We start from the raw sequence: 24,632 nt of genomic DNA, 5'->3' as shown, positions 1-24,632 counted from the left end.
CCATGGACAAAGGAATCTGGCAGGTTACAGTCCTTGGGGTCACAGAAGAGTTGGACACAACTTAGTAAACAAATGGAATGGATTTGGCAGGAAGTGGAGAGAACTAAGAGGGAGATTAAATAAGAGGTACAAACTTCCAGTTACAAAATGAATCATGGGTATGAAATGTAGGGTGGGGAATATAGTTAATAATATGTAATCTATTTGTATGGTGATGAGATTGGGATTTCTTATGCTAATGTAATGCTGTTTTATTTTTCAATGTGGACCATTTTTAAGTCTTTATTGAATTTGTTAGAATATTGCTTCTGTTTCACATTTTGGTTTTTCGGCCAGGAAGGCCAGGAAGCATGTGGGATCTTAGCTCCCGGACCAGGGATTGAACCTCACCGCCTGCATTGTAAGGTGAGGTCTTAACCACTGGACCACCAGAGAAGTCACCTGTCATGCTGTTTTAAATGTTAGAACTGCCTTCTTTGCTTCAGTCACTTCTGCTCATGTCAACACCACACATGACTTGCGCTGCTTCGGGGCAGCTTCTCTATGAGACTTGGCAAGCCCTCTGACTATGCTGCCCCCACCTCCCAAACCCTACTCTAGTTGCCACTTTCCTACCTCATTTTAGGTGCCCTTTCCCTATTTCCTAAAGCCATGAAGGACCCAGGAGGGCTTACATGATTCTTCTCCTGCAGCTCCCTGGTTGTTGTGACTTTTCTATTGGTGGTTTTGCTGACTCTAAATGGATAATGCATGTTACAACCCTGATCCTGATGGACAGTTCTCCAGATAAGGCCCCACTTCACATACCATGCTCCTTGGCAGTCAGTGAGAGCAAGAGGGCATTCAGATCCTGCCTCATCTTGATTTCCCCAGTGCTAGACTGGCAGACCATGAGTGTGTGTACATTTGTGTGTGTGTGTGCACATGTACATGGGCTTCCCAGATGGTGCTAGAGGTAAAGAACCCACCTACCAATGCAGGAGGTGTAAGACACTTGGGTTTGATCCCTGGGTCAGGAAGATCCCCTGGAGGAGGGCATGGCAACCTACTCCAGTATTCTTGCCTGGAAAATCCCACAGACAGAGGAGCCTGGAGGGCTATAGTCCATAGGGTCACAAAGACTCGGACAGGACTAAAGCGACTTAGTACGCATGCACGCATGCATGTAAATACATGAGTGTGTATGTAAGGGGAATGCACAAGGTCCTTGCTATATAAAGTTGCAAACACATTTTGTATAAAGTTCTAAACATGTTTTAGCACATTTATTTTGGGAAATCAAGTGCTTTGTCCTTCAAAAATTTTTACTGCACAAAATAGAACCTACTACAAAATAATATTTACTCCAAAATTTCATTATTTCCGGCTGTCAGTCTTTTTATAACATGACAGAGGTCCTATTAAAAAGTGTTATTTCAGCCTAATCTAAATTCAGTCTAATCCATATCTGAAATGTGTTTTATCTCATCTTTCATATCTTTAATCTCAGCTCGGACTGTTGTTAAGTTAGATATTTTCTCTTTTAAGAAAGCAATTTCTTTCTCTCTCTGTAGTAAGTCAGTAACCAGTCTCCCAATGCGTAGTGTTAAATCATTTATCAATGGTTCCAAGCGGGAAAAATCCTTCTTTAGATTATATACCTTTGGTTTTAGATCGTTTGCAAAAGTCACTGTCTTTAGGACTTTTGCTCTGTCACTTTCTAAGCTTAAAAACCTATCTGTGTGCTTGTTGAAATCACCCTGTAGCTCAGAAAGTATCTTCTTAGCAGAGTTAATTCTTTGTGAATTTTCAGATGCTGTCTTTCGGAGCATTGCTGTCCGGTCGATGCTACTTGAAAGAAGGTCACCTATGTTTTTGACTGTATTTTTTTCTACTTTTTCTATTTTATTTTCCAGTTCTTGTACAGAATCTGTCAATGATGCTACATCAGTTACTAAACCTGACATACGTCGTATGTCTGTTTTTATCGTTGTAATCTTGAGACCGACATCTTTTGCCATGGAAGTTGTACTTTGGTCTATTTTTGCAACATCTTGAGAAACCGTTGTCAGATTGTTGTTCAGTATATCCTGCTTTTCACTTATCCTGTTGGACCAGGTTTTTACTTCATAAATTTCTTCCTGTAGATGCTTTAGATGAGTCATTATTTGAAAAGCCTTCAATTGTTCTATGATAGCTTCAGACTTCTGACACTGTAAGAAAATATAGTACCAGAATAATTAAATTGATTAAAAACTTAACAGTTAAGATACAACTTAAATTTTAGGTGTCATTTTTAACTATAACGTTACTACTCTTCTGGAAAGTGTTTGGTAAAGGATGCATTGTGTATGGCTAGTGAATAGGAAGGAAAACATTAAATAAATTTCATGTTACTACAAATGGCATTTTCCAGTTCTTTTTGCACCTTTAGTCCTCAGTAGAGTGACAAAATGAGCGCAGTGAGGGACAATGATGTTTTCTCAGTTGCTGGAGGAGGAGGAGGAAGCCACCTATACGTGTGTGTGTGTGTGTGTGTGTGTGTGTGTGTGTGTGTGTGTTAGTCGTTCATTCATGTCCGACTCTGTGACCTCATGGACTATAGCTGGCCACGCTCCTCTGTCCATGGAATTCTCCAGGCAAGAATACTGGAGTGGGTACCCATGCCCTTCTCCAGGGGATCTTCCCGACCCAGGGATCCACCCCAGGTCTCCTGCACTGCAGGCAGATTCTTTCCTGTCTGAGCCAGCTGGGAAGCCCCTCCTGCAGGCGAGCGGTGGTAGATTCGAGAGGCACTTGTATAAAATAGGTAACTGGTGAGAACATACTGCGCAGCACGAGGAGCTCTGCTTTCTACACCCTGGTGACCTGTGAGGGAAGGAGTCCAAAAGGGAGGGGCATGTATGAAGAAGGAAAGTGGCTGATGCATTCTGCTGCACAGTTGAAACTATCACAACTATACTAGGCTTCAGAAGAAATTAATTAAAAATAAATAAATTGGGGGGATCAAACAAGACAACATGACCTCTGAAACACAAGTTTGTTTGTAGGTATAACAAGTGCCAGAATGAAGGGACTTTATTGTCGAATACTTTCATGAAAATTTTTTGGGGTGTTGAACTAATTCCATTTAATTAGTGATCTCTGGAGAAGGCAATGGTGACCCACTCCAGTACACTTGCCTGGAAAATCCCAGGGACGGAGGAGCCTGGTAGGCTGCTGTCTATGGGGCTGCACAGAGTCGGACATGACTGACGTGACTTAGCAGCAGCAGTGATCTCTAAGTTCCTATAATGTTTTTAGGCATGTGAAGTCTGAGGGACATAAAGATGAGCACAGCTTCAGCTGTGGCTTCAACTCAGTTCAGTAGTTAATAGAGATGATGGATGTGTAAAAACAAAACAACAAACAAACAATTATCTCCAGGTTCTAAAATCCCATGATTCCAAATACATGTCATTCTCACCTTTTGGGTTTTTCAATGCCATCCTCCTTCCCCACCATCCATTGAAAACTGATGTCTCTAAACTGCTTTGGTTTCACTTGGACACATTAGCTGATGACCATTTTGAACCACACAACTGCCTGGAAAAACTTCAAGTTGTTATTTTTGTTGTTGTTGTTGTGTATATGTGTTATATAGTGGTTTTGGGGAAGCTGAGTTATTTTACTGTATTTTGAATGTTTGAAGTTTTGTTGCATTGTGCTATTAGTTAATAAAGTTAAGAGGAGAAGGGGGAAATTAAAGTGCTGATTATGGTGATAAGATGGTTAAGTATCATGAACAATACAAAATTGAAAATTAATACACACATGCTCAAAATCCATCCATGTTGTTGTTATATACGGCAGGATATCCTCCCTTCTGGTGACTGAATATATAAATGTATTAAAGTATCATGCTGTGCACTTTAAATTTACACAATGCTATATGTCAAATTTACTTAATTAAAAAATAAAACACATATCAGGCTTAAGTTTCAATCAGAAGATTAACTTAACGCCTGTGTGCTGTGTGCTAAACTATGAAGAAAAAAAATTAACAGATGTAAAATATATTGTCAAAGCCGTGTCCAAACAGATATACATTATGATTACATTGAAAAAAGGAATTCCATTTATAACATTAAGAGTCAGTTGTTCTAATTTAGCACATTTAACTTTCAGCTTGTTTCCTAGGAAGGCATTGTTTTAAAGTGGAAGTTGTCTATAGCTTCCTACTAAGAATCAAGACCAGCTTCATCAGCAACATTTACTGTGCTGATACGTACTAGTTTGGTCAACATTTTCTGCTTTCAAGAAGTTTCTCACTTAGTTTGGGAAAGAAAATAGATGTAAATAGATTATTTAAAATTCAGAAAAAATAAGGAATAAAAAACGAATATGCAGACTGAAATTTTTTAAAAAAAAATATGCAGTTTAAAGTCAGCAAGTTTTTTCCAAAATAATTGTATTTCTTCGATATTTTTTTTTGAATCATCTTTCTTAAGTTGCATTTGCCTGGTTCACTCAGGTAACCTGCTGGAGTTATTTTGGTAACATTGACTTAGTTCTACTTAATGCAAATAAATATTTAATATGCTTGTTATATTATTTTTATGGCGGCTTAAAAAAGGAGCAGTCATATAGGCGCAAAGAAATGACAAGCTGAAATGGGGCAGTAAAAAAGTTAATTCAAAGCCTCAATACCCCCTTCTTGCCCCATCGTATATATTTGGTTCTAAAATATATTTTAAGATTTTTCTCAATAGGTTTATGCAGTGTTGATTAGTGGTGGGGAAGGTGGCCCAAAGGTTTTTTATTTTTTTAATCTTCATAAGAAGTTGGATTGTGAAAATGTTATAGTGGGTGTGACAGAAATGAAGAGCCACAGCTAGGAAGGAAATCAAGCAGTGGTTGCAAAACCTTAAGTTTTATTTTTTAGGGGAAATTTTTGCAACAAATTATGTATGCTGAAAGAGATTCTCAAAGGTGAAAGGAGAGGGCTTACTTTCAGATATGTCATTCTAGGTTATCATTTATTAATATATCTATTCTGGTAGAGTAGATATAACTTAGCAGTATTAAACAATGAAGACATCTCAGTAAGGGCTAACTTTATTCTTAGAAGTATTAGATCATTAAGAAACTGCTAGTAAGCTTCTTGTTTCACTTGTCAGCTTATACAAACAGTATATTATGAATTTCTATTGGCCTTCACTAAAATAGAAACTCAATACAGTTTAGGAATAGCCTAGAAATTACTTCACGGAATTCTGTTTAATTATTATTACATAGCGGCTTGTTTAAGCTATTTGCCTAAGATGAACAGAAGAGCTGAAGTCTATTAGCAGTTCAAAAGATTCACCCAGTAATTTAAATATCTACTAATATGCCTACTCCTATCACATAAACAAGGTACTAAGCTAGATGCTTTCAAATTGTGGCACTGGAGAAGACTGTTTAGAGTCCCTTGGACTGCAAGGAAATCAAATCAGTCAATCCTAAAGGAAATCAACACTGAATATTCACTGGAAGGACTGTGGCTGAAGCTGAAGCTCCAATACTCCGGCCACCTGATGAGAAGAACCAACTCAATGGAAAAGACCCTGATGCTGGGAAAGATTGAGGGCAGGAAGAGAAGGGGGTGACAGAGGATGAGATGGTTAGATAGCATCACTGACTCAAGGGACATCTCTAGGAGATAGTGGAGGACAGAGAAGCCTGGCCTGCTACAGTTCACTGAATTGCTAAGAGTTGGACACGACTTAGCGACTGAACAAGAAGCAGCAGCTAGATGCTGCCCTGTAATGTTAAACACTGTCTTAATCTTCAAGCTAAAGCAACGTGAGTAAAGGGAATGATTTTTGGATCCAATCTGCCTTCCAAAAACTTTGCTAAAGGATTTTTGAACCATACTAAGAGACATGGAAATTTTATTATCTCTAGAATTTAAAACCACTTAAAAGCCAGAAGGGGCTTCCCAGCTGGCTCAGACAGTAAAGAATCTGCCTGCCATGCAGGAGACCCAGGTTCGACCCCTGGGTTGGGAAGATCCCCTGGAGAAGGAAATGGTTACCCACTCCAGTATTCTTGCCTGGAGGATCCCAGGGATAGAGAAGCCTGTTGGGTTGTGGTCCATGGTTTCATAAAGTTGGACATAACTGAGTGACTGACACTGTACACTGTAAAGCCAGAAGAGATTCTAGAAATTATTTGGTACAATTCCCTCATTTTACAAATTAAAAAACTGAGCCCCCAGACTGCCCCAAAACACACGGAGTTAGTGGCAAAGCCTAGATTAAAAGATTCCAGTCTAAAGTTTTTTTCTTTTCCACTGCTTTCTCAGTCTTCCTAAACATTTATTGATTCCTTCTTACACCCATAGCCCACATAATTTTAGGTCACAGTTAAAACTTTTGAGGGACTTATATCTAGTTTAATGGCAACATAGTAGTGGACACATTTGGCTGAATTACGGCCTTTTGAATTCTCAAGATAGTACTACGGATAGCCGATTTCTTTTTTCCTCCTTGGTTGAACAGCAGCAGGTACAACGTGAGGTGAGCGGCCTCTGGAGTTGGACAGACTCAGCAGCGAGATTGTAAGATTCACAATCTTGATCTGTCTCCTCATATGTAAAAGGGGGTCTCATAGCTAGCAAAGCTGTAGTGAGAATTTGCAATAACACAGGCAAAGTGCCTAGCACAATGCCTGGGACCGATGAAGGACCACAGGCCTCCTAGCAGTGGCTGGTTCTGTCTTCCTCTGCTTTGTAAAGCTGGGATGGAGCATTTTGACTTGTGTGAAATTAACAGTTCATAGCTGAACTGAAACAGACGCTGGGTGAATTTGCAGAGCACGCTAAATTTGTTTGGTGAATGTGTAGCGTCATTAGTTTATAATGACATCAGAATAACCTTTGCTCAAGATTACAGAGTCATACAAAGACCTACAATTAGATTAAAATTAAAGTAATGCTATTGGGAATTCCCTGGTGATCCAGTGGTTAGGACTCCACACTGTCACTGCCAAGGGCACTGGTTCAATCCCTGGTCAGGAAACCAAGATTTCCCAAAAGTCACACAGAATAGCCCACCCCCCCAAAAAAACCAAACCAAAAACATTAACTTTGTATCTTACCAATTTAGTTTTCTATCAAACCATACAGGCTAATAAATCAACATTTTTCATTGTAAAATATAAAAATTCACCTTTAGTCAACAGCTTCTCATCTTAACACAAAATTTAAAGAACTATTACTACAAATACACTTTATTTTTTGCAAACAAATAGGATTTATTAAAGAGAAGTACAAAGCTATCAGCATAGACACTGAGGGGAGTAAAGAGTCTCCCCAAATTCACTTTTAAACTTTAAAAAATATTAGGTGCTTGTTTTGTAAGTGATTTATATGAGATAATGAAAAAAAGTGACACAGTATTCTAGAAGAAACTGACAAAATTTATTATTAATTACAAAGATACAAAAATGTGTCTTAGAACATGGTAATCTTCCTTAAAGGAAAGACTAATAATGTAGCTTAATATTTGATACATTAGGGAACTTTCTGAAATTTCAAGTATCTGGGTTAAATAAATGAATTTAAGAAACACAGGAAGACAAATTAGGTACATTTAAATCTCTATAATTACACTTTTTAATAGGAAAACACCTGAAAAAAAGGAATATATACATGTGTACATACATGCGCACAATATTTTCTCAAGAAATATTTGCAGAAGTGTAGCTTTCATATTCCTTGTAACTGTCACTATAGAGCTCAGTGACCTCCTTATTTCCATTTTATTTCCTGTAACCATCACTATGACACATATTCTAGTTAATAATAAAGATGTATCAAATCTGGTGACACACCAAAAAATAGGTAAATATATAAAACTGAAGAGTACAAGAGATCATATCTGTCCTGGCAGGATGGAGGCTGAAACAAAATAGTTTTGGCTAACTTTATAATCTATTTTATGAGTATGAAAATAAAGAAAAACAAACACAATTTGCCAGTGCACACAGACAAGAACTTAGACATTCAGATGTCAAGAAATTTGGGGTGGGGAGGGAGGTGGGAGTGGGGATTGGGATAGGGAATACACGTAAATCCATGCCTGATTCATGTCAATGTATGGCAGAAACCACTACAATACTGTAAAGTAATTAGCCTCCAAAAAAAAAAAGTCAAGAAATTTAATGTTAAGATTCCAGAAATTAATGCTATGCTCCTTAATAGTAGCACTCTTTCAGCCTTACTTTTCTGGCTGTCTACTATAAGTCTTCCTATTCCCAAAGTGGCATTCTTTGGGAACTTTTCCAAAAATGTACAAATTTACATAATAAAACCACCTGACCACACCTGTCTTTTGTAACTGACTGCTTTCAAGTTCTTTGTGTTTAATTCCACCGAAATCACATTACAAAACTGGGACTATTGTTGGTCATTGGCAGGAAGAAACAAGTAAGAACTTTACTTCTGTGTGCAAGTTGAAAGTTAACTCAACACCTTGGACACTTTTTTTTTTCAGTTTCTTTCTTTCTTTATTGAAGGATAATTGCTTTACAGAATTTTCTTGTTTTCTGCCAAACCTCAACATGAATCAGCCATAGGTCTTGATACATCAGTTTACCAATAAAAGTGTTATGTGCTTCCCCAAACCTGCACGTTTCCGATTATCGTTATTGCAAAAATCTGTCTCGACCTCCCCTTAATTTCACCTCAATATGTCCATGTTTTTTTCCTTGTGACTCTATTATATAATTTTGTGTAAATTAAAATTTTTTGTGTGTGCTCTACAGTAGAAACTGACAAGACATTGTAAAGCAACTATTCTCCAATAAAGATTAATTTAAAATAAAAAATAAAATCACTGCGTGAAACAAATGTGGTTGGGTGGTTGGTTTGGGGACTCTAAAATAATGACATACTTTTAATTACCATAATTACCACATTATTTCTCAATATGCTGCTTTTTCCTCTTTAAAATATGCCACAGGTTTATTGGTATATTTTTATTATAAGTAAAGTAATTTATCTAGTGATCATGTACTAAGCAAACTCAAGAGTCTGTAACACAGTTAGAACCTTGAAAAAAAATAAAGGTATACAAAGATGTTCCCAAAGTCCAAGCTTCAAAGGATCCACACTTAATTCAAAGGGAAAGTCTTCAAAAAGAACAAGTTTACTCTTTTAAAAAAAAGTTCTTACAGTTATCTGTAACAGTTTAGAACCTTAACAAAAAGTAAAAATGTTTCCCAGGCTCCTCAGTTTCCAAAAAGTGCATATTAATTCATTGCAAAGCACCCCAGGCATGTTTTATTTTGGACAAAATTGTCTGGATTCTTAGCCTGCAGTAAACTGCAACAGAAATGAAGAACTGGCAGAGGCAAACACATTACTGATCAACCTGATGGTAAGATCAGGTCAATGCAACACTTTTTCAGGTGACAGAAAAGGTATAAGGAAGAGACAGTAAGACTTGAAAAAGAGCAAACTGCGGTCCTTAAGTAAGGAGACAAACACCTCTCAATAGCTCCTAGGGACATTAATATATTTGGGTCCAATATAACAGATGAAATTCATAATGATGTCCGTTAACTATTAGAAAGGGGATTCCCAAGTGGTGCTAGTAGTAAAGAATCTGCCTTCTAATGAAGGAAACACAAGAGACTCAGGTTCCATCTCTGGGTCAGGAAGATTCCCTGGAATAGGAAATGGCAACCTGCTCTGGCATTCTTGCCTGGAAAATTCCATGGAAAGAGGAGCCTGGTGGGCTACAGCCTGGTGGGCCGCAAGGATTTGGACGCATCTGAGAGATTGAGCAGACACACAATTACCAGAAAAACATTTAAAAATATTTAAGTACATACTTCAAAAAAGCAGAGAAACATATTTTTAAAGTATCTCTATTTAAAATGGTTAAAATGAAAAGCTTTATTGCTTAAAAAGATAAGGTTTGATTATTTGGATAATCCATTTTTTGTGATATCTCACTTACTTTCTAATAATTTAGGATGAAGTGAGGCATATGGAAATAACTCAAAAGCCTGGAGCTAATCAGCTTGTGCATAATAGTGTGGTTCATTAGAATAAATGCAGTGCATTTAGAAGTCACTATCGATTTCTTTATTTTCTAGATTATATTCTTCTGGAGTCCCCTTTTCTCTTGCGCTTGAATATACTATAAAATCATGAACTTTTCCTTTGAGAACATCCAGGTCATTCTGCATCTTTAATATGCTATTGTCATACTGAATTCCTTCAAGGGTCTTCTGCATTTCCATGATTTCAGATACTGCTTTCAGCATGTCATCTTCCATGTTAAACATCTGAAGGGTCAGGTCTTCCATTTTCTTTTCTGTCCCGATCAGATCCTGAGAGACTCTCAGAACAGAGTGAACAGCACTTTCAATTGTCGGCAAATGTGTCTTGCATTCTTCAACTTTGGGTTCGTAGCTGGAGAGTTTGTTAGTCAGGTCTTCATCTCTGGCCAACAGAGCCTGCTGCTCCTCCTCTAACTTCTCCACCACTTTTGAGTCGGAGCCCAGCTGCTCCTCTACGCGCAGAAGATCCTCTTCTTCCTGTCTCTGTATCGTTCTAATATTTCTTACTGTGCTATCCTCCAAATCTTTTAGCCTTTCAGTGAGCAATTTTATTTCCTGTTCGGCTGAGTTAATTTGGACAGTGACTTGAGAATGTATATGTTTTGATTCTGATTTGAAAACATCTGTATTAACATTCATTTCTTCTAGGCTTCTCTTCCAGAAATCTGTAACATTCTGGAATTTCTCGTTAAGGCTTTGCATCTTTTGGGTGAGCATCTCTTCACTGTTTTGAATGTCATGCATGATTCTTTGGAGGGTGGCTACTTCCTGCTCAAACTGGGTCACCAAAGACATGGAGGATGTAGCTTCCTGCAGGATACTTTCAGTAGAGGCAAGCTGCATTTATAACACAAAACAATTCCCAAGGCTACTTAATAACTTTTATATTAGGGAAACACACTTTAACAACAATGTGCCAAGTTCAAATTCTGAAGATGTCTAAAATATCCAAGTACATCAGAATCATGCAGACAAAAATAATTATTACTTAATAGTTTTTTTAAAAAAAAACTTTTAAAACACATTTAACAGATTAGGGCTATGGTATAAAAATAAAGCTGTTTTTCATCCCTTTGTATCCACCTGTGTGGGATTGGTTTCCCTGTGGATACCGAAATCCATGGATGCTCAAATCCCTCACGTAAAATGCTGTAAAATGGCACAGAGTTTGCATATTATAAACTTTAAATCATCTCTACTTATAATTCCTAATACAATGCAAATGATATGTCAAGAGTTGCCAGTGAATGGCAAATTCAGATTTTGTTTTCTTAAACTTTATGGATGTTCTCTTTTCAAGTATTTTTTATCCATGATTGAACACTTGGATTCGGACCCTATGGATATGGAGGGCAAACTATAAACATTGGAACTTGTAAGTCTTAATATTGATTATTTGTGCACTTTCAAATATTCCAAATAATGTTAAAGAAGCCTGAAATATATCACATTTCCTTCTTTTTTAATTCCAATGTAAATCAACTTAATTATCACTTTAAGAGTTACTTAGCTTTTTAGAAACTGATTTAGTTATAAAATTTGTTAACTTTCCTAAGTTCTATGACTCTGGAAGACTTCCTGCCTGAAAAGAAATTTGTTGACTGAGTTTTTGCAGAAAAGGTACAAGTTTTTGCAGATCTTATAGCTATCACAAAGGCAAAAAGTGAATTAAAAGATCAGTTTACAGAGACAACTCATGTCAAATAGTAACATGTTCTAAGTATCTATAAATTATGGTAAATAGCAGATATCTAAAAGTATAAATATCTAAAATCTATAAGTATGGTAAGCTCCTGGTGTCTCCTAATATGTCCAGAATATAGAAGGACCAGCTTGAGGACCTCTTTCTTAGTCTACCCTCACACACAGCCTTAGAGACTACACGAAGGCCTGGAAACAATCTTTAGTTTATCAAATGTCTGCAGCATTATGTTGAAGACATAGCACTGCACCAGACACAGTTTTGCCCTTGCACGGTTTAGTTTAATTGGAGAGAAAGTGAAGTTTACATGCACTTAACAAGGAAAGAGTAATGGAAGCAATTACATAGGGTGCCCAAACCAAACTTCAATGACCAAGGAAAATATTACAGAAATAATATCTAAGACCTGCTTCTAGTTACTTCCTCTAAATCATCCTACACACTACATCCAGATTTACAATTTTAAAAACTGCTGTGTACATCATGTGGGTGTGTTAGTTGCTTAGTCATGTCTGACTCTTTGTGTCCCCGTGGACTGTAGCCTGCCAGTCTCTTTTGTCCATGGAATTCTCCAGGCAAGAATACTGGAGTGGGTTGCCATTTCCATCTCCAGATGTACATCATGATACAACATAAAAAAAACCTTACTACTTCCTCATACTCCCAGGAGGAAGTGCCAAATTCTATAACCCCTCTATATGCTATTTTCCTTCCACTTTACCTAGGTAGGTTCTTTCCTTTGTTCAAAACTCAGGCCAGGCCTTAACTCCTCAGAGCAGTTTTCCTTCATGGCCCTCGCTCTGAGAGCCTGAACTCTTGTAGCACCTATTGTATTCCATATTTACCACTTATTTGGCACTTAGCACATATAATTCAAGAATTCTTGAGTGTTCAGTCTATACCAGACTTGAGCTAGACACTTAATATAAAAATATAGATAAAGTACAGGCCTTGACTTTACAATTTGATAGGGGAGATAGTGTTTTGGATCTTCTATGGCATGTATTCTGGATCCCTAATAAGATGTACTGAGTGGACTCTGTTTCACAAATAGGAACTAAGGGTACAGAAAAAAAAGACAGCGTTTGCTCTAAGGAGCAGTGAAGGAGACAAACGAATTGACAACAACAATGAAAATCACAGTAGATGATAATTTGTGTCATGCCAGAATTAGCACAGAGAGAAGGCATGCTTAGAGGAGAAATCAGAAGTCTGGATGCAATGAGGAGGTTCAGACTCTCAAATCTGACACTAACAGGCTGATAAATTAAACAGGGGAAGCTATGAAAGTTTCTAAATTCCTTAGAGGAGGAGACCATGTCTTATGCCTTTACGTAGTGCTCATATCTCAGGGTATATGATGTTTAGGAGGAAAAACATCCAGGAAACCTCCTGGGTCTACCCCAGTCAGGACCTGAAGCAGTTCTAGGTGATACTGGAACAATGCATAAACAGTGTCATTTTGAAACCTTGTTTAAAAATTATTTTTTAATGTACACATGTAGCCATAATGCAAGTTCCTTTAAAAAGCAGTTCTGAGAAATACTTGTACATTGGTAACAGTATTATGTTTAGTTGTCTTTTTAGCAGCACTTTGAAGAGACAAGCTTATCTTCACCCAAGGTAATTTCTTGTTTGGGCTTCCCAGGTAGAGTTAGTGGTAAAGAACCCTGCCTGCCAATGCAGGAGACATAAGAGATGCTGTTTCAGTCTATGTGTCAGGAAGTTCACACAGAGGAGGACATGGCAACCCACTCCAGTATTCTTGCCTGGAGAATCCCATGGACGGGGAGCCTGGCGGGCTACAATCAATAGGGTCACAAAGAGCTGGACACGACTGAAGCGACTTTGTACACAGGCAAGATAATTCCCTGTTGAGGCTGTTCACTAGAGCATCACTATAACCTAGAGGCAGTATAACCCAGGAGACCCCGAGGACAAGAGCAACTTTTCAGGACAATAAAGGTCTCAAGATTTAATCTGCAATTAATGAGTGACTGGGGCTCACTCAGGCATGTCTGACTCTGCGACCCTATGAACTGTAGCCCGCCAGGCGCCTCTGTCCATGGGATTTTCCTGGCAAGAATACTGGAGTGTGTTGCGACGTCTCCTGTATCACAGGCAGATTCCTTACTGCTGAGCCACCGGGGAAGTCCTGGAACACCACAATAGTTAGCATTTATGGGCTGTGAATATATTTTAATAGTTTTTCATTTTTTTAAAAAAGTTAAATTCTTAAATTTATTACTGCTTGAAAGTTTTCAAAGAGTTTGCATATATATTGTATCTCATTTGATTTTAATAAAAGTTTTGTTACTCTCATTTAACAAGTGATGAAACAGAGGCCAAGAGAAGTTAAAGTGATTTTTCCGAGGTCACACAGTTTTGTGAGAGCCCAAGTCTAACTGTTTTCCCTCCTATTGTATTAAGCTGGCCTTTAAGGGCCTGCTTTGTAAAGAGGTAGCTATTGTTAAATTACTTGTAGGGCAGATTGGGAGAGAAAGAGCTATGTGAAGACAGAATATTTCTTGAATCCTAGGATAATATTTTAAATATCTGCTTCAAAAGCAGTTATTCATTTACTTTTAGTTGAAGTATAGTTGATTTATAATTTTATATTAGTTTCACGTGTACAACATAGTGATTCAATATTTTTATAGATTATACTCCATTTGAAGTTATTACAAACTAATGACTATATTTCCCTGTGCTGTGAAATACATTCTTGTTGCTTGCAAAATCTTTTTAATTGCTGCCAAATTTTTTCATTTAAAAAGGAAATCTTTGGGACTTCCCTGGCAGTTAAGACTCAGCTTCCACTGCGGAGAGCAAGGGTTCAACCCTTGGTCAGTAAATGAAGATCTTGCATGCTATGTGACATGGCTGAAAAAAAAGGAAATCTTTCTTCAATAGCATTTAAGTACATGAAATTTCTATTTCCTGGAATTTTTCTATCATGTTTGCTCTGATTAGAGGACCCTAGATAACTATAATCAGATTTTATCTTGAGCCCTAGGTCAAAATACAAACTCTTGCAACACCTTCCCAGAGGCCCCTAAACTCTGGGCCCATGCAATTCACCGGCATGTGTGAGGGGTAATTTTCATCCAGGATTCTTTTCTTCTGGGGGATTTTAGGCTCATTCTGTGCATCAGGCTGAAGGAACTTGGGCCACCTATTTAATTTCTATTTTTGCAACATCCTTGCTTACCCTGGTGCCAAACACAAGGCCTTTTCTACCTTACAACAGGAATAAAGGTTTAGTGAATGAATAAATGAAAAAAACAAGCCACAATTCCCGATGATAGCTTGGTTCCTGGTAGCCAGACAAGGCCCACCTGATGCCTTCCTGGTTGCACCTGACCCTCTTTTGAGACAAGTAGATAGTTAAAAATTTTTTATCTGTCTCACATTTCTAAAAATCACAGTAATAATGCATTTGCATTTACAGCTTGAAGAAATACAACATAGATTTGGATTTTAATTTTCATTTGGCTATAATCAGTATTTATTTTAGGTTTGTTGTTTTTTAGTCACTAAGCTGTGTCCGACTCTTTTGTGACCTCATGAACTGTAGCCCGCCAGGCTCCTCTGTCCATGGCCTCTTGCAGGCAAGAATACTGAACAATTCCTACTCCACGGAACCTTCCTGACCCAGAGATAGAACCCGAGTCTCCTGAATTACAGGCAGACTCTTTACCATCTGAGCCACTGGGGAAGCCCCTTATTTTAGGTTAGTCATTCTTATATGCATATGAATATGTATATACTTGCCAAGTAGAAATAAAACAAAACCCAGTGGATCTTTGCCCAACAAGAGTTACTATTCTAAGTTTATACCTAAAAATCAGTTATATTTTCAGCGTCCTAGATACTTGATATTTAAATAGAAAGTTGAGGTCCATCAATACGAGAAGACTGGTCCTTTTAAACAATAACATTTGTTATATATTAAGAAAAGACTTGTCCTTTCAAAATGTAATCTAAGGTTAGCTTAGACTGAAGGAAGAATGTGAAGAAGTAGGAAAAACTGCAACGGTTAAAGTACTAATGGTCTAAAAGGCAGGAAAACAGAATCTATGAACTGGGGTAGAAGGGTGGCAATGGGGAAGAAAAACGGTAAAATCTCTCCAAATATGTCAATTAATAATTACCTTTTCTGAAATTAAACTGACTTTACTTTGAAGCCCTTGGAATTCACTGGTTTCCATCTTCAGTAACTGGTATTGGTTTTCCACCTTTGCAAACTTTTCTGACTGCTGAAATACGAACCTAGAAAAGGTGAAAAAAAAGTCATTACTTTCTAATTCATACCCACTAAAGTCTGAATGTTAAAGCAGTATTTTTGCCCACTTCTGGTAAGGACAACATAAATTCTGGTATAGGTAGTTTATTTCAACAAACATGAGTTTAAAAAAAAACAAACATGAGTTTAGTTGATTTCAGCAAACATTGGGAAAGCTTGATATGTAGTTGGGTACTGGTTTAATGCAAATAAGAGTGAAACACTGCCTTTGTTCAAGTTTACAGCTCAGTAAGTGGGATGCAGTAACACCTGTAATAGAAATTACATGCAAGAAACATTTGGAAGAAAGAAGTAATGAATTATTTAGAGTGAGATATGTGATCTCTACTATTTTTTCAAGGCGATATTTGAGTAATATCTAGAAAATAAGTGTGTTACACTGAGATGTAGAAGCAAAAGTTACCTAAGTTAAAAAAGCATTTAAAAATAAAACTGTAGGAGAAGAGAAAAAAGCCATGCAGTGGAAGAGAGAGGTGATGATTATCAGAAGTAAAAAAATATCAGGAGTCAAAACTGAAAATAGGAATCATTGTCCATGTGACAATAGAACACATATGCTTTTCAAGGTGTGTAATGTACAGTTGATTATACTCTAAATGATGAGCTGCATAAGTGTCCTTTAGATGCCAATCTAAAATTGGATTGTATTCTCCATCTGGTAAAGGGTAGAAGCACAAAAAAATTATCCCAAACTTAAAAACAACAAATAAACTTCTGTTTGTAAGGACTTGAAATGACCAGGCACAAAAGGAATGTTTTGGATCTAGCACCATTTGGGTTAAGCTATTTTGACTCAATTCTTTGGGCCCAGAAAAAGTAGCCGCTGAAATTCTTTGTGTATTTATTGTTATCAAATCACCAACTCGATGAACATGAGTCTGAGCAAGCTCCAGGAGTTGGGGATGGACAGGGAAGCCTGGCATGCTCCCGTCCATGGGGTCGCAAAGAGTCAGGCATGACTCTGACCTGAAGGGAATTCCCTACTGGTCCGGTAGTTAGGACTCGGCGCTCTACTGCTGAGAGCCCGGGTTCAATCCCTGGTCGGGGAAGTGAGATCTCGAAAGGGGCAAACCCTGTGGTGTGGCAAAATAAAAAAGCAGAGGAGCAAAAACCATAGGAACCGGAAGTGACGTGACTGTCGCTCAGTCATGTCCAACTTCTTGTGACCCAGGCCAGAATACTGCAGTGAGTAGCTGTTTCTTTCTCCAGGGAATCTTCCCAACCCAGGGATCGAACCCAGGCGTCCCACATTGCACGCAGATTCTTTACCAGATGAGCCACAAGTGAAGCCCAGTAGGAACTGGAGGAGTGACTTAATCAGAGTATGTGGGTCAGTGGTTCAAAAGCTTCACTGCATATTGAAGTCACCTGGCAGCTTTAAAAATGTGTAATGTCTAGGTTCTACCACAGAAATTCAGACTTAGTTGATTTGGGATGTGACTATGACATAAATTTTCAAACATCCCAGCCAAGTTGAGAACGACTAATTGACAGTATTGTAAAAAGAGTGGAAGACAGAGTGAAAGACAAACATTTAAAGATTTCAAACCTCAATGGAGAGGTGAAAGGCTTCTGAGTTTTGTGAGTCAAACTCAGTCATCAATAGGCTGTTACTTAAAATTGTACAAAACTAAAATGGACTATTTGTGTTTTTCAACAAATGTTTACAATGTTGGATGAAATAAATTTCTTTTGATAACGGCTAATATTTATCTTTATTTTTTTGGCCTCCAAAATCACTGCAGATGGTGATTGCAGCTATGAAATTAAAAGACGCTTACTCCTTGGAAGGATAGTTATGACCAACCTAGACAGCATATTAAAAAGCAGAGACATTACTTTGCCAAAAAAGGTCCGTCTAGTCAAGGCTATGGTTTTTCCAGTGGTCATGGATGGATGTGAGAATTGGACTGTGAAGAAAGCTGAGCACCAAAAAATTGATGCTTTTGAACTGTGGTGTTGGAGAAGACTCTTGAGAGTCCCTTGGACTGCAAGGAGATCCAGCCAGTCCATCCTAAAGGAGATCAGTCCTGGGTGTTCACTGGAAGGACCGATGCTGAAGCTGAAACTCCAATACCCTGGCCACCTCATGTAAAGAGTTGACTCATTGGAAAAGACCCTGATGCTGGGAGGGATTGGGGGCAGGAGGAGAAGGGGACGACAGAGGATGAGATGGCTGGATGGCATCACCAACTCGATGGACATGAGTTTGATGTCATGTTGATGATGGACAGGGAGGCCTGGCATGCTGTGATTCATGGGGTCGTGAAGAGTCAGACACGACTGAGCGACTGAACTGAACTGAATATTTATCCTATGAGATAAATGATTTAAGTAAGCAAGCCCAGGTTGCATAATTAGTACAGATTGACTTCTGTGTGTTAATATGAACTTTTAAACAAAACTTCTAGTTGTTAGAAACACTATTATCCTAATTTCAAAGAAAGATGTGTCAAAAACTCTTTTCTGATTGGCTATTTCATTCTTGGCTTTTAAGAGACCAGTAGACAGAGAGGAAGAAGAAAGACCACTCTAAAGAAATGCCTAATTTCAGGAATTGGTTTTATCATCCATTACTCCAGTGTTAACTCATGGATTTGTTCTGTAGATCAATGTGTTCATTTAGAATAACATCATTACTATACAGGGAACTTTTTGTGATGGTTGATCCATTAAAATTCATTACAGGACTTCTCACTTTATTTAATCTTTTTAATGCTATCTCTGCATGTCTCAAAATCTCAAATATTAAGCAAAAACTTGAAGAAAACTGTATTATATGAGTGATCATTTCTGATGATAATTTGCAGTTCTTTTTCATAGTTAGCGTCTCACCAAAATGGAAAAAAAATTCACTATAAGAAAAAACAGGTATAAAGTTTATTTAGCGTGTAATGAAAATAATCAACAGTGGTCTATATGACGGTGAGTTAAAATACATTTGTTTTCTTTTTTGGCCACACCCCATGGCATGAGGGACCTTAGTTCCCCAACCAGGGATGATCCTGAGCCCCCTGCAGTGGAAGCTCAAAGCCCTAACCACTGGACCACCGGGGAATTCCCAGTTTATTTTTCACTTAGAAGTGCCAGACACTATTCTAAGAGCTTTATAAACATTAACTCATTTAACATTAAGGATGAGGATGAAGCCATTTTCTAGAAGCCAAAAATGTACACTGAGAGAAGGTGGTTTCAATTCTGAAGCAGTAATTTTTGAAACTGGCATCCGGATTAGTGCCGAAGGTGCTTTGTTTCGTTTTAGGGATTTTCAAACAGAAGCAGTTCAAAACCTCCTTACTCCCATCTTCTTTCCCTTAGATAAGACAACAGTTAGGGTCTGCTAAGGGCTAGGAGAAGAAAGAAAATGATTATAAACAATTCTAGGCTAGGGATTTCTATTTCTAGGATCTTGGCCTGTTTGTGGATTAATACTAAAGGTGGACAGCATGTCATACCCGTTGAATGTGAAGCTGGGCAACTTTGGCTCTGTCATCTGCTAGCTGTACAACCACCCTGGGCAAGTTATTTAACTTACCTTTGCTAGTTTCCTCATCTGTAAAGTGGGGATTAGGGTGTTGTAGAGATTAAATAGGTTTATATTTATAAAGCTCTTATAGTTTCTGAAACATAAAACATCAACTATTCTCTTTAAGTACTTTTTAAGTAACTTTTTCTTTTGAATTGCTTTGTGCACTTGCATTTCCCATTTTCAGACAAGCCTACAGTGGTAAAATAGATCAGGTCTCCCTTCTACTTACACTTGATATTATTAGAAGCTCCAGGTCTGTTTGAACCAGCCTTGGGTTTACAGCCAACAAAGGACGGAATGAATGGACGAGATCCACTAAAAGGAAAAGAAGCACTCTCTTACCCCATGTTTTGAGGCCTCTTTTCTCTATCATAGTTAAAGATTTTAAAGGTATGGATATAGAGGAAAAGGCCCTAGATGAACTGGTTACCTTAGTGTAGGCCTTAACAAAAAGAATCTTTCTGACTCCTTCATAATCCATTGCAGTTTACAGAGGTCTCATATAGACTCAGGGCCCTTAGGAATAAACCATGCATTTCCTTGTGTTGGAAGACAGCTGATTGAGGATTTATATATACAGGATTTTCTCTGGCTCTGTTTCAACTAGTAATAAGAAAGAGGCAACCCCAAAGAAGCTATTATCATGAACCCTCTGCAAGAAAGGGAGTTCCAGGGCCACTACTAGGGTCAGTACCCATTTAGCCATGTTTCATACCACAACTTCATTTTTAACATAATACTGAAAGTTCAGGAAAACAATGACCATATTCCATCAAAAAAAAAAAGACAATTAAAGGATACCTCTGCCTTTTAAACTCTACTAATGACAACAAAAGCTGAAAAATGGAGTTAGCCAAGATTTTGCTGTATAAATGATTTATAAAGTTGTATTAGTTGATAGAGGAAAAAAAGTCCTGAATTATCTGATTGTTGAAAGAGCTTTTGACTTTTGATACATAATTATCACAAATGCTATGGCAAACTTTTATAAAAGCAATTAGAGAATCTGTTTAAATTTTCAGAAGAAACCTAAAATTTTACAATGGAACTTCTAGTTGACTAAATTTCTGTGTAATAAGAAGCTTTTAAGACTTTGCGTTTTGTGTTTTGTGTGTTCATAACCTTTAAAAACTTTCTGAAAGCATAATGTCTTCAATACTCTTATCTGGAAAATATTCTTAAAGAATTTATAAATGAGGTATGCAAACCAACACTCAGGCCCTACAGTCCTGAGCAACTCTTATCTCCATCTTATTGTTAAGCTGACAGAAGATGATTATCAGCACTTCATTTAACTGAAAAATGTTTTAAGTACCACCATTTTATTATGCATTGTCTCTGTTTATTTTCCAAACAAGGATCCAAAGACTAAAGGTTTGAAGATACTGAAATGGTGATGCCTTAGAATCCTCCATGGACAGTGCAGGCGTTCAAAACTCTGCCCTAAATTAGACTCATTCCTAAGCTGTATTTAGACAAACATATTCAACTTTGTATTTAAAAAACTAGGACAGTGTCAGTACGGTATGCATTTTCAACAGAATGATCTTTAGGTGCTAATCCTAGTGGTAAAAATGTCAGTGGCTTAGTTACAATTCCAGTGTGCTTTTTAGTATTTTCAGAATTCTAAATATTTTTTAATGTAGGAAATTCTTCCTGACTTAATAATTTGTTATTCCCAAATTTATCACGAATAGCTATTTGCTATAGTGACTGAATTTATACTTCAACTTTTACGGCAAAAGATTTCACCAGAGCAATAACAATCATTGAATCTTCCCATTTTAGAAATAATCTTTGAGCATTGTTTTATTATGCTGCAAAGACACAGTTCAAATAAAATCTTCCTACTTGAATAGAACTTGTTTGTTTCTTTATTGTAGGCACTAACAGTAAATTCCTAAGCTGAAGTGTCTGCTTTTCAACAGCTTTTTCCTATTAGTGTGCCTTCCCAGGATAGTAACTAAATTATTGAAAAGCTGAACATTTTCTGAAGTATTTTATCTCATATGAATATAAATCTCTGGATAGTTAATAAGAATTAATGAATTCAGTAACTAAAACCAGTTGTATTAGGTTCCAGAAAGAAGCAACCTATATATTTTAGCCTACTAAGTTCTAGCTCTGAGCAACTAACTTTGCCAGCAGAGTTTTTGATTTACCCAAAGAAACTCATGCATTTTAAGGCATAAAACCAGTTTATTTAAAATAGTAAATTCTGTACATTTAAGATCAAAATATTCGATAAATATACTATATTAGTAAGATAACAGTTTATCTCTTTGAAGAGAATATTTAATAATCAACATTTCACTTTATTGTATTAGTAACATACTTTATTGACTTCGACTCAGGATGAGTGATCAGTATACTTCAAAATTTACTAGCATCAAAAATAATCTAGACGAGAGAACGTCTGGGGTCGCTTCTAGAATCCAATTACTCTTGAATACGAGTAACTATCTTATAGATACTTCAAAAATCGGTGGAAAATGGAGGGAAACTCTAAAGCATCAGTCCCGTTATTAAAGCGAAAGATGTTAACCCTAAAGGATATGGTTGAGAAAAAGAAGTTGGTTGTAAGGTTATTTTTTAATATTCATTTTTCTTATGACATCATTATATCCCTATTTGCTTGGCTTAAAAACTATATATATGTACTTTTCGGTGAACACAAGTTCTGTGCTTTTGTAGCTTTCCAATACTAAAATTCAATCTGTAACTTAGGCATAGATTTTGAACGCATGCACACTGATTCAAATATGAGCACTCCTCCAAAATTTGATATTATCATGAACGTTGGTTCTTTAAGATCAAAATGAATTTTTTTTCAAGTTGTAAACGTTGCCACAAGGCATTGATGGGGTGGGGCAAATTTGTCCCAATGCAAAGTGGAGAGGAAGTAACGGGTTATAAAAACGGGAACGCTTCAGTCGTGAAGAACGCGCGCTTAATGGAAGTTTGGCCGAATGTACGTTGCTTAATGGTGAAAGTAAAATGAAAGTGTTAGTCGCTCAGCTGTGTCCGACTCTTTGGGACCCCAGGGACTGTAGCCCACCAGGTTCCTCTGTCCACGGGATACTCCAGGCAAGAATACTGGAGTGGGCTGCCATTTCTTTCTCCAGGGGATCTTCCCAACCCAGGTCTTCTGCACCTACCGGCAGATTCTTTACCATCTGAATCATCAGGGAAGCCTCTTAATGGCTGCCTCATTCCCAAATATCAGCCTCAACTCCAGTTGGGCGATCAGGCACGCAGGCAGTACAAGAAATGAGCGAAAGGGAAAATAAAAGCTGGGTCGTCCCTTCTTTGGGGTTGATGCAGAGAAACAGAAGCAGCAAGTTTGGGAGCTGGAGGTCAGTAGGATGCCGAGCAGTGCGGGGCTGGGGCAGAGGCGGAAGCCCAAGCGGAGGGCGAGCACGGGAGGCCAGACACGGCCCAGCGGCCTCAGACCACTTACCACGCCAGGCCCAGGCACGTCCCCAGAGACAGCAGGCTCACGCCGGTCCGGGGGTCGGCCCAGCCCCCGCCTCCACCACCCCGAGCCTCGGGGCTCTTCCCGCCCTCGCTCCGCTTCCCAGGCTCCGCCGGGGCTCCCTTCGTCCCCGACTTCTTCCGGCTCTTCACCTCGGACATGTCTGGAGGTCCCGAGGACAAATAGAGGGACGTGGCCGCCTCAGCCTCGGCGAGACAGCTTGGCGCTGACCGCGCCCCCTTTTAGACTTGGCACCGCCCAGAAGCCAGCCCCCTTCCCCTCCCTCCCCGCCATCATCTCGCTGCTCCACAGCGTCTCCCAGCCACCCGCTTTCGAGTCCCTCCAGGAGGGGTAGGGGGCAACCCCACGTCGCCAAACCTCTGCTTTACAAATGCAAGCCCGAGGATACCGTGGCTCCCGGGCGCTTAGTGGCCGTCCGGACGCCAGGGGGCGGGGCGGGGCGGGGCGGGCGAGGCAGGGCCGCGCGCGCCACGTCGAGCGCGCCGCCGCCTGGGCCCTCCCTTCCTGAGGGGCCTAGCCGCGCCCCCGCAGTGGGTGGGGCGGAGGCGCTTTCTCGTGCGCGCGCGGGCACAAGATGGGGTAGAGCGCGCGCGGCGGCGGCCTTCCCGTGAATTTCCGGGTGTGTTTATTTGCATGCGCGTAACCGCGACGTCCCAGCTGGGCCCGCAGGCGGGTTTTGAAAGCTCCGCGGTCCTGAGGCGGAGAGGCTGCCTTTATTTCTGTGCGGAAGGAGTAAGGGGGCCGGCCGTGAGGAGTCTGAGGGGGTCAGCGACCCGCGAGGACATGAAGTAGCCGCGGCGGCGGCGGCGTCCAGAGTGGCGCCCGGCTCCCGCCCGGCTGCAATTGCAGCCTGAGGGAAGGAGCCACAGCCCTAGTGACCCTCCTTCCTTTGTGTCTGGGTTGGAGTCACCACCTCGGCGCCCCGGGACTGCGACGGTCGCCTGGGGGGTGAAGCCCCCTTCTCTGCGGGTCGGAGGTTCGCGGGGGGCCTTCAGCTACCCGCCTTGCTGCGGACGCTCAGGTGAGACACCTGTGAGGCCCCGACCTACCCCGGCCTGTGTCCCTAGCCCTGAATTTTTTTCTGGAAGCCCTGTTGCCTCCTTTCAACCCCAGCTTGATTTCCCAGTGAAGACCCTTGTGCTAAGGTTTGGGTAAGTTTGCGTCTCGCTTTTCTTTCAGAATTGGGTTCTCCGGAGGTTCAGTAGCCAGTTTAAGGGACTCAGAATTCTCGTTCAGGGGATACTTGTTAATTGTTCTAATACTGTGCCAGGAAGAGAAATGTCTAAAAAGGAACTGGTCAACTGTTACGGCTTTCCTGCATGAAACTGACCTTTATATTTCACGAGTCCTGACTTTACGTTGATGTGGGTACAAAAGGTGGGACGCTGAGAATCTGTTCATAATGTTTCAATGGGGACAAAGTTTAGAAAAACAACATGTGAAACTTAATTAGTTTTAACTTTTCTTTAGTTTTAACGTAATTTCTTTAGTTTTAATAGGGCTAGGTAAAATTGAAAATTAGTTA

The 24,632-nt window shown here is 39.2% G+C and overlaps 2 protein-coding genes across 10 annotated transcripts in view; one reads left to right on the top strand and one right to left on the bottom strand.

Moving 5' to 3' along the window:
- Positions 1-1,231: 1,231 nt before the first annotated feature.
- IKBIP (IKBKB interacting protein) lies at positions 1,232-23,545 on the bottom strand. 2 transcript variants are annotated; one of them, XM_020910220.2, is made up of 3 exons: positions 23,072-23,533; positions 15,931-16,048; positions 1,232-2,192 (listed from the first exon to the last, which is right to left on the bottom strand). In XM_020910220.2, exons 1-3 carry the CDS (start codon positions 23,245-23,247, stop codon positions 1,437-1,439), a joined length of 1,050 nt encoding a protein of 349 aa, XP_020765879.1. In that variant the 5' UTR covers positions 23,248-23,533; the 3' UTR covers positions 1,232-1,436. The 2 variants fall into 2 exon arrangements, with proteins under 2 accessions (XP_020765879.1, XP_020765878.1); XM_020910219.2 differs by lacking the exon at positions 1,232-2,192 and adding an exon at positions 7,233-10,911 and having other exon boundaries at positions 23,072-23,545.
- A 127-nt stretch (positions 23,546-23,672) lies between these two features.
- APAF1 (apoptotic peptidase activating factor 1) overlaps positions 23,673-24,632 on the top strand; it is a 111,655-nt gene continuing 110,695 nt past the window's right edge. For 3 of the 8 annotated variants that reach the window (XM_070454121.1, XM_070454122.1, XM_070454120.1), the window contains exon 1: positions 23,674-24,128. The gene's annotated coding sequence lies outside the window, so the exon portion shown is untranslated. Of the gene's footprint in view, positions 24,129-24,632 lie in introns of all 8 variants that reach the window. The other 5 variants (XM_070454126.1, XM_070454125.1, XM_070454128.1 and 2 more) reach the window with 4 other exon arrangements.

This window comes from Odocoileus virginianus, chromosome 23, assembly GCF_023699985.2.
Source record: "Odocoileus virginianus isolate 20LAN1187 ecotype Illinois chromosome 23, Ovbor_1.2, whole genome shotgun sequence".
NCBI lineage: Eukaryota > Metazoa > Chordata > Mammalia > Artiodactyla > Cervidae > Odocoileus > Odocoileus virginianus.
The sequence above is the reverse complement of the archived record's forward strand: the minus strand, read 5'-3'. Positions and strand labels throughout refer to the sequence as shown.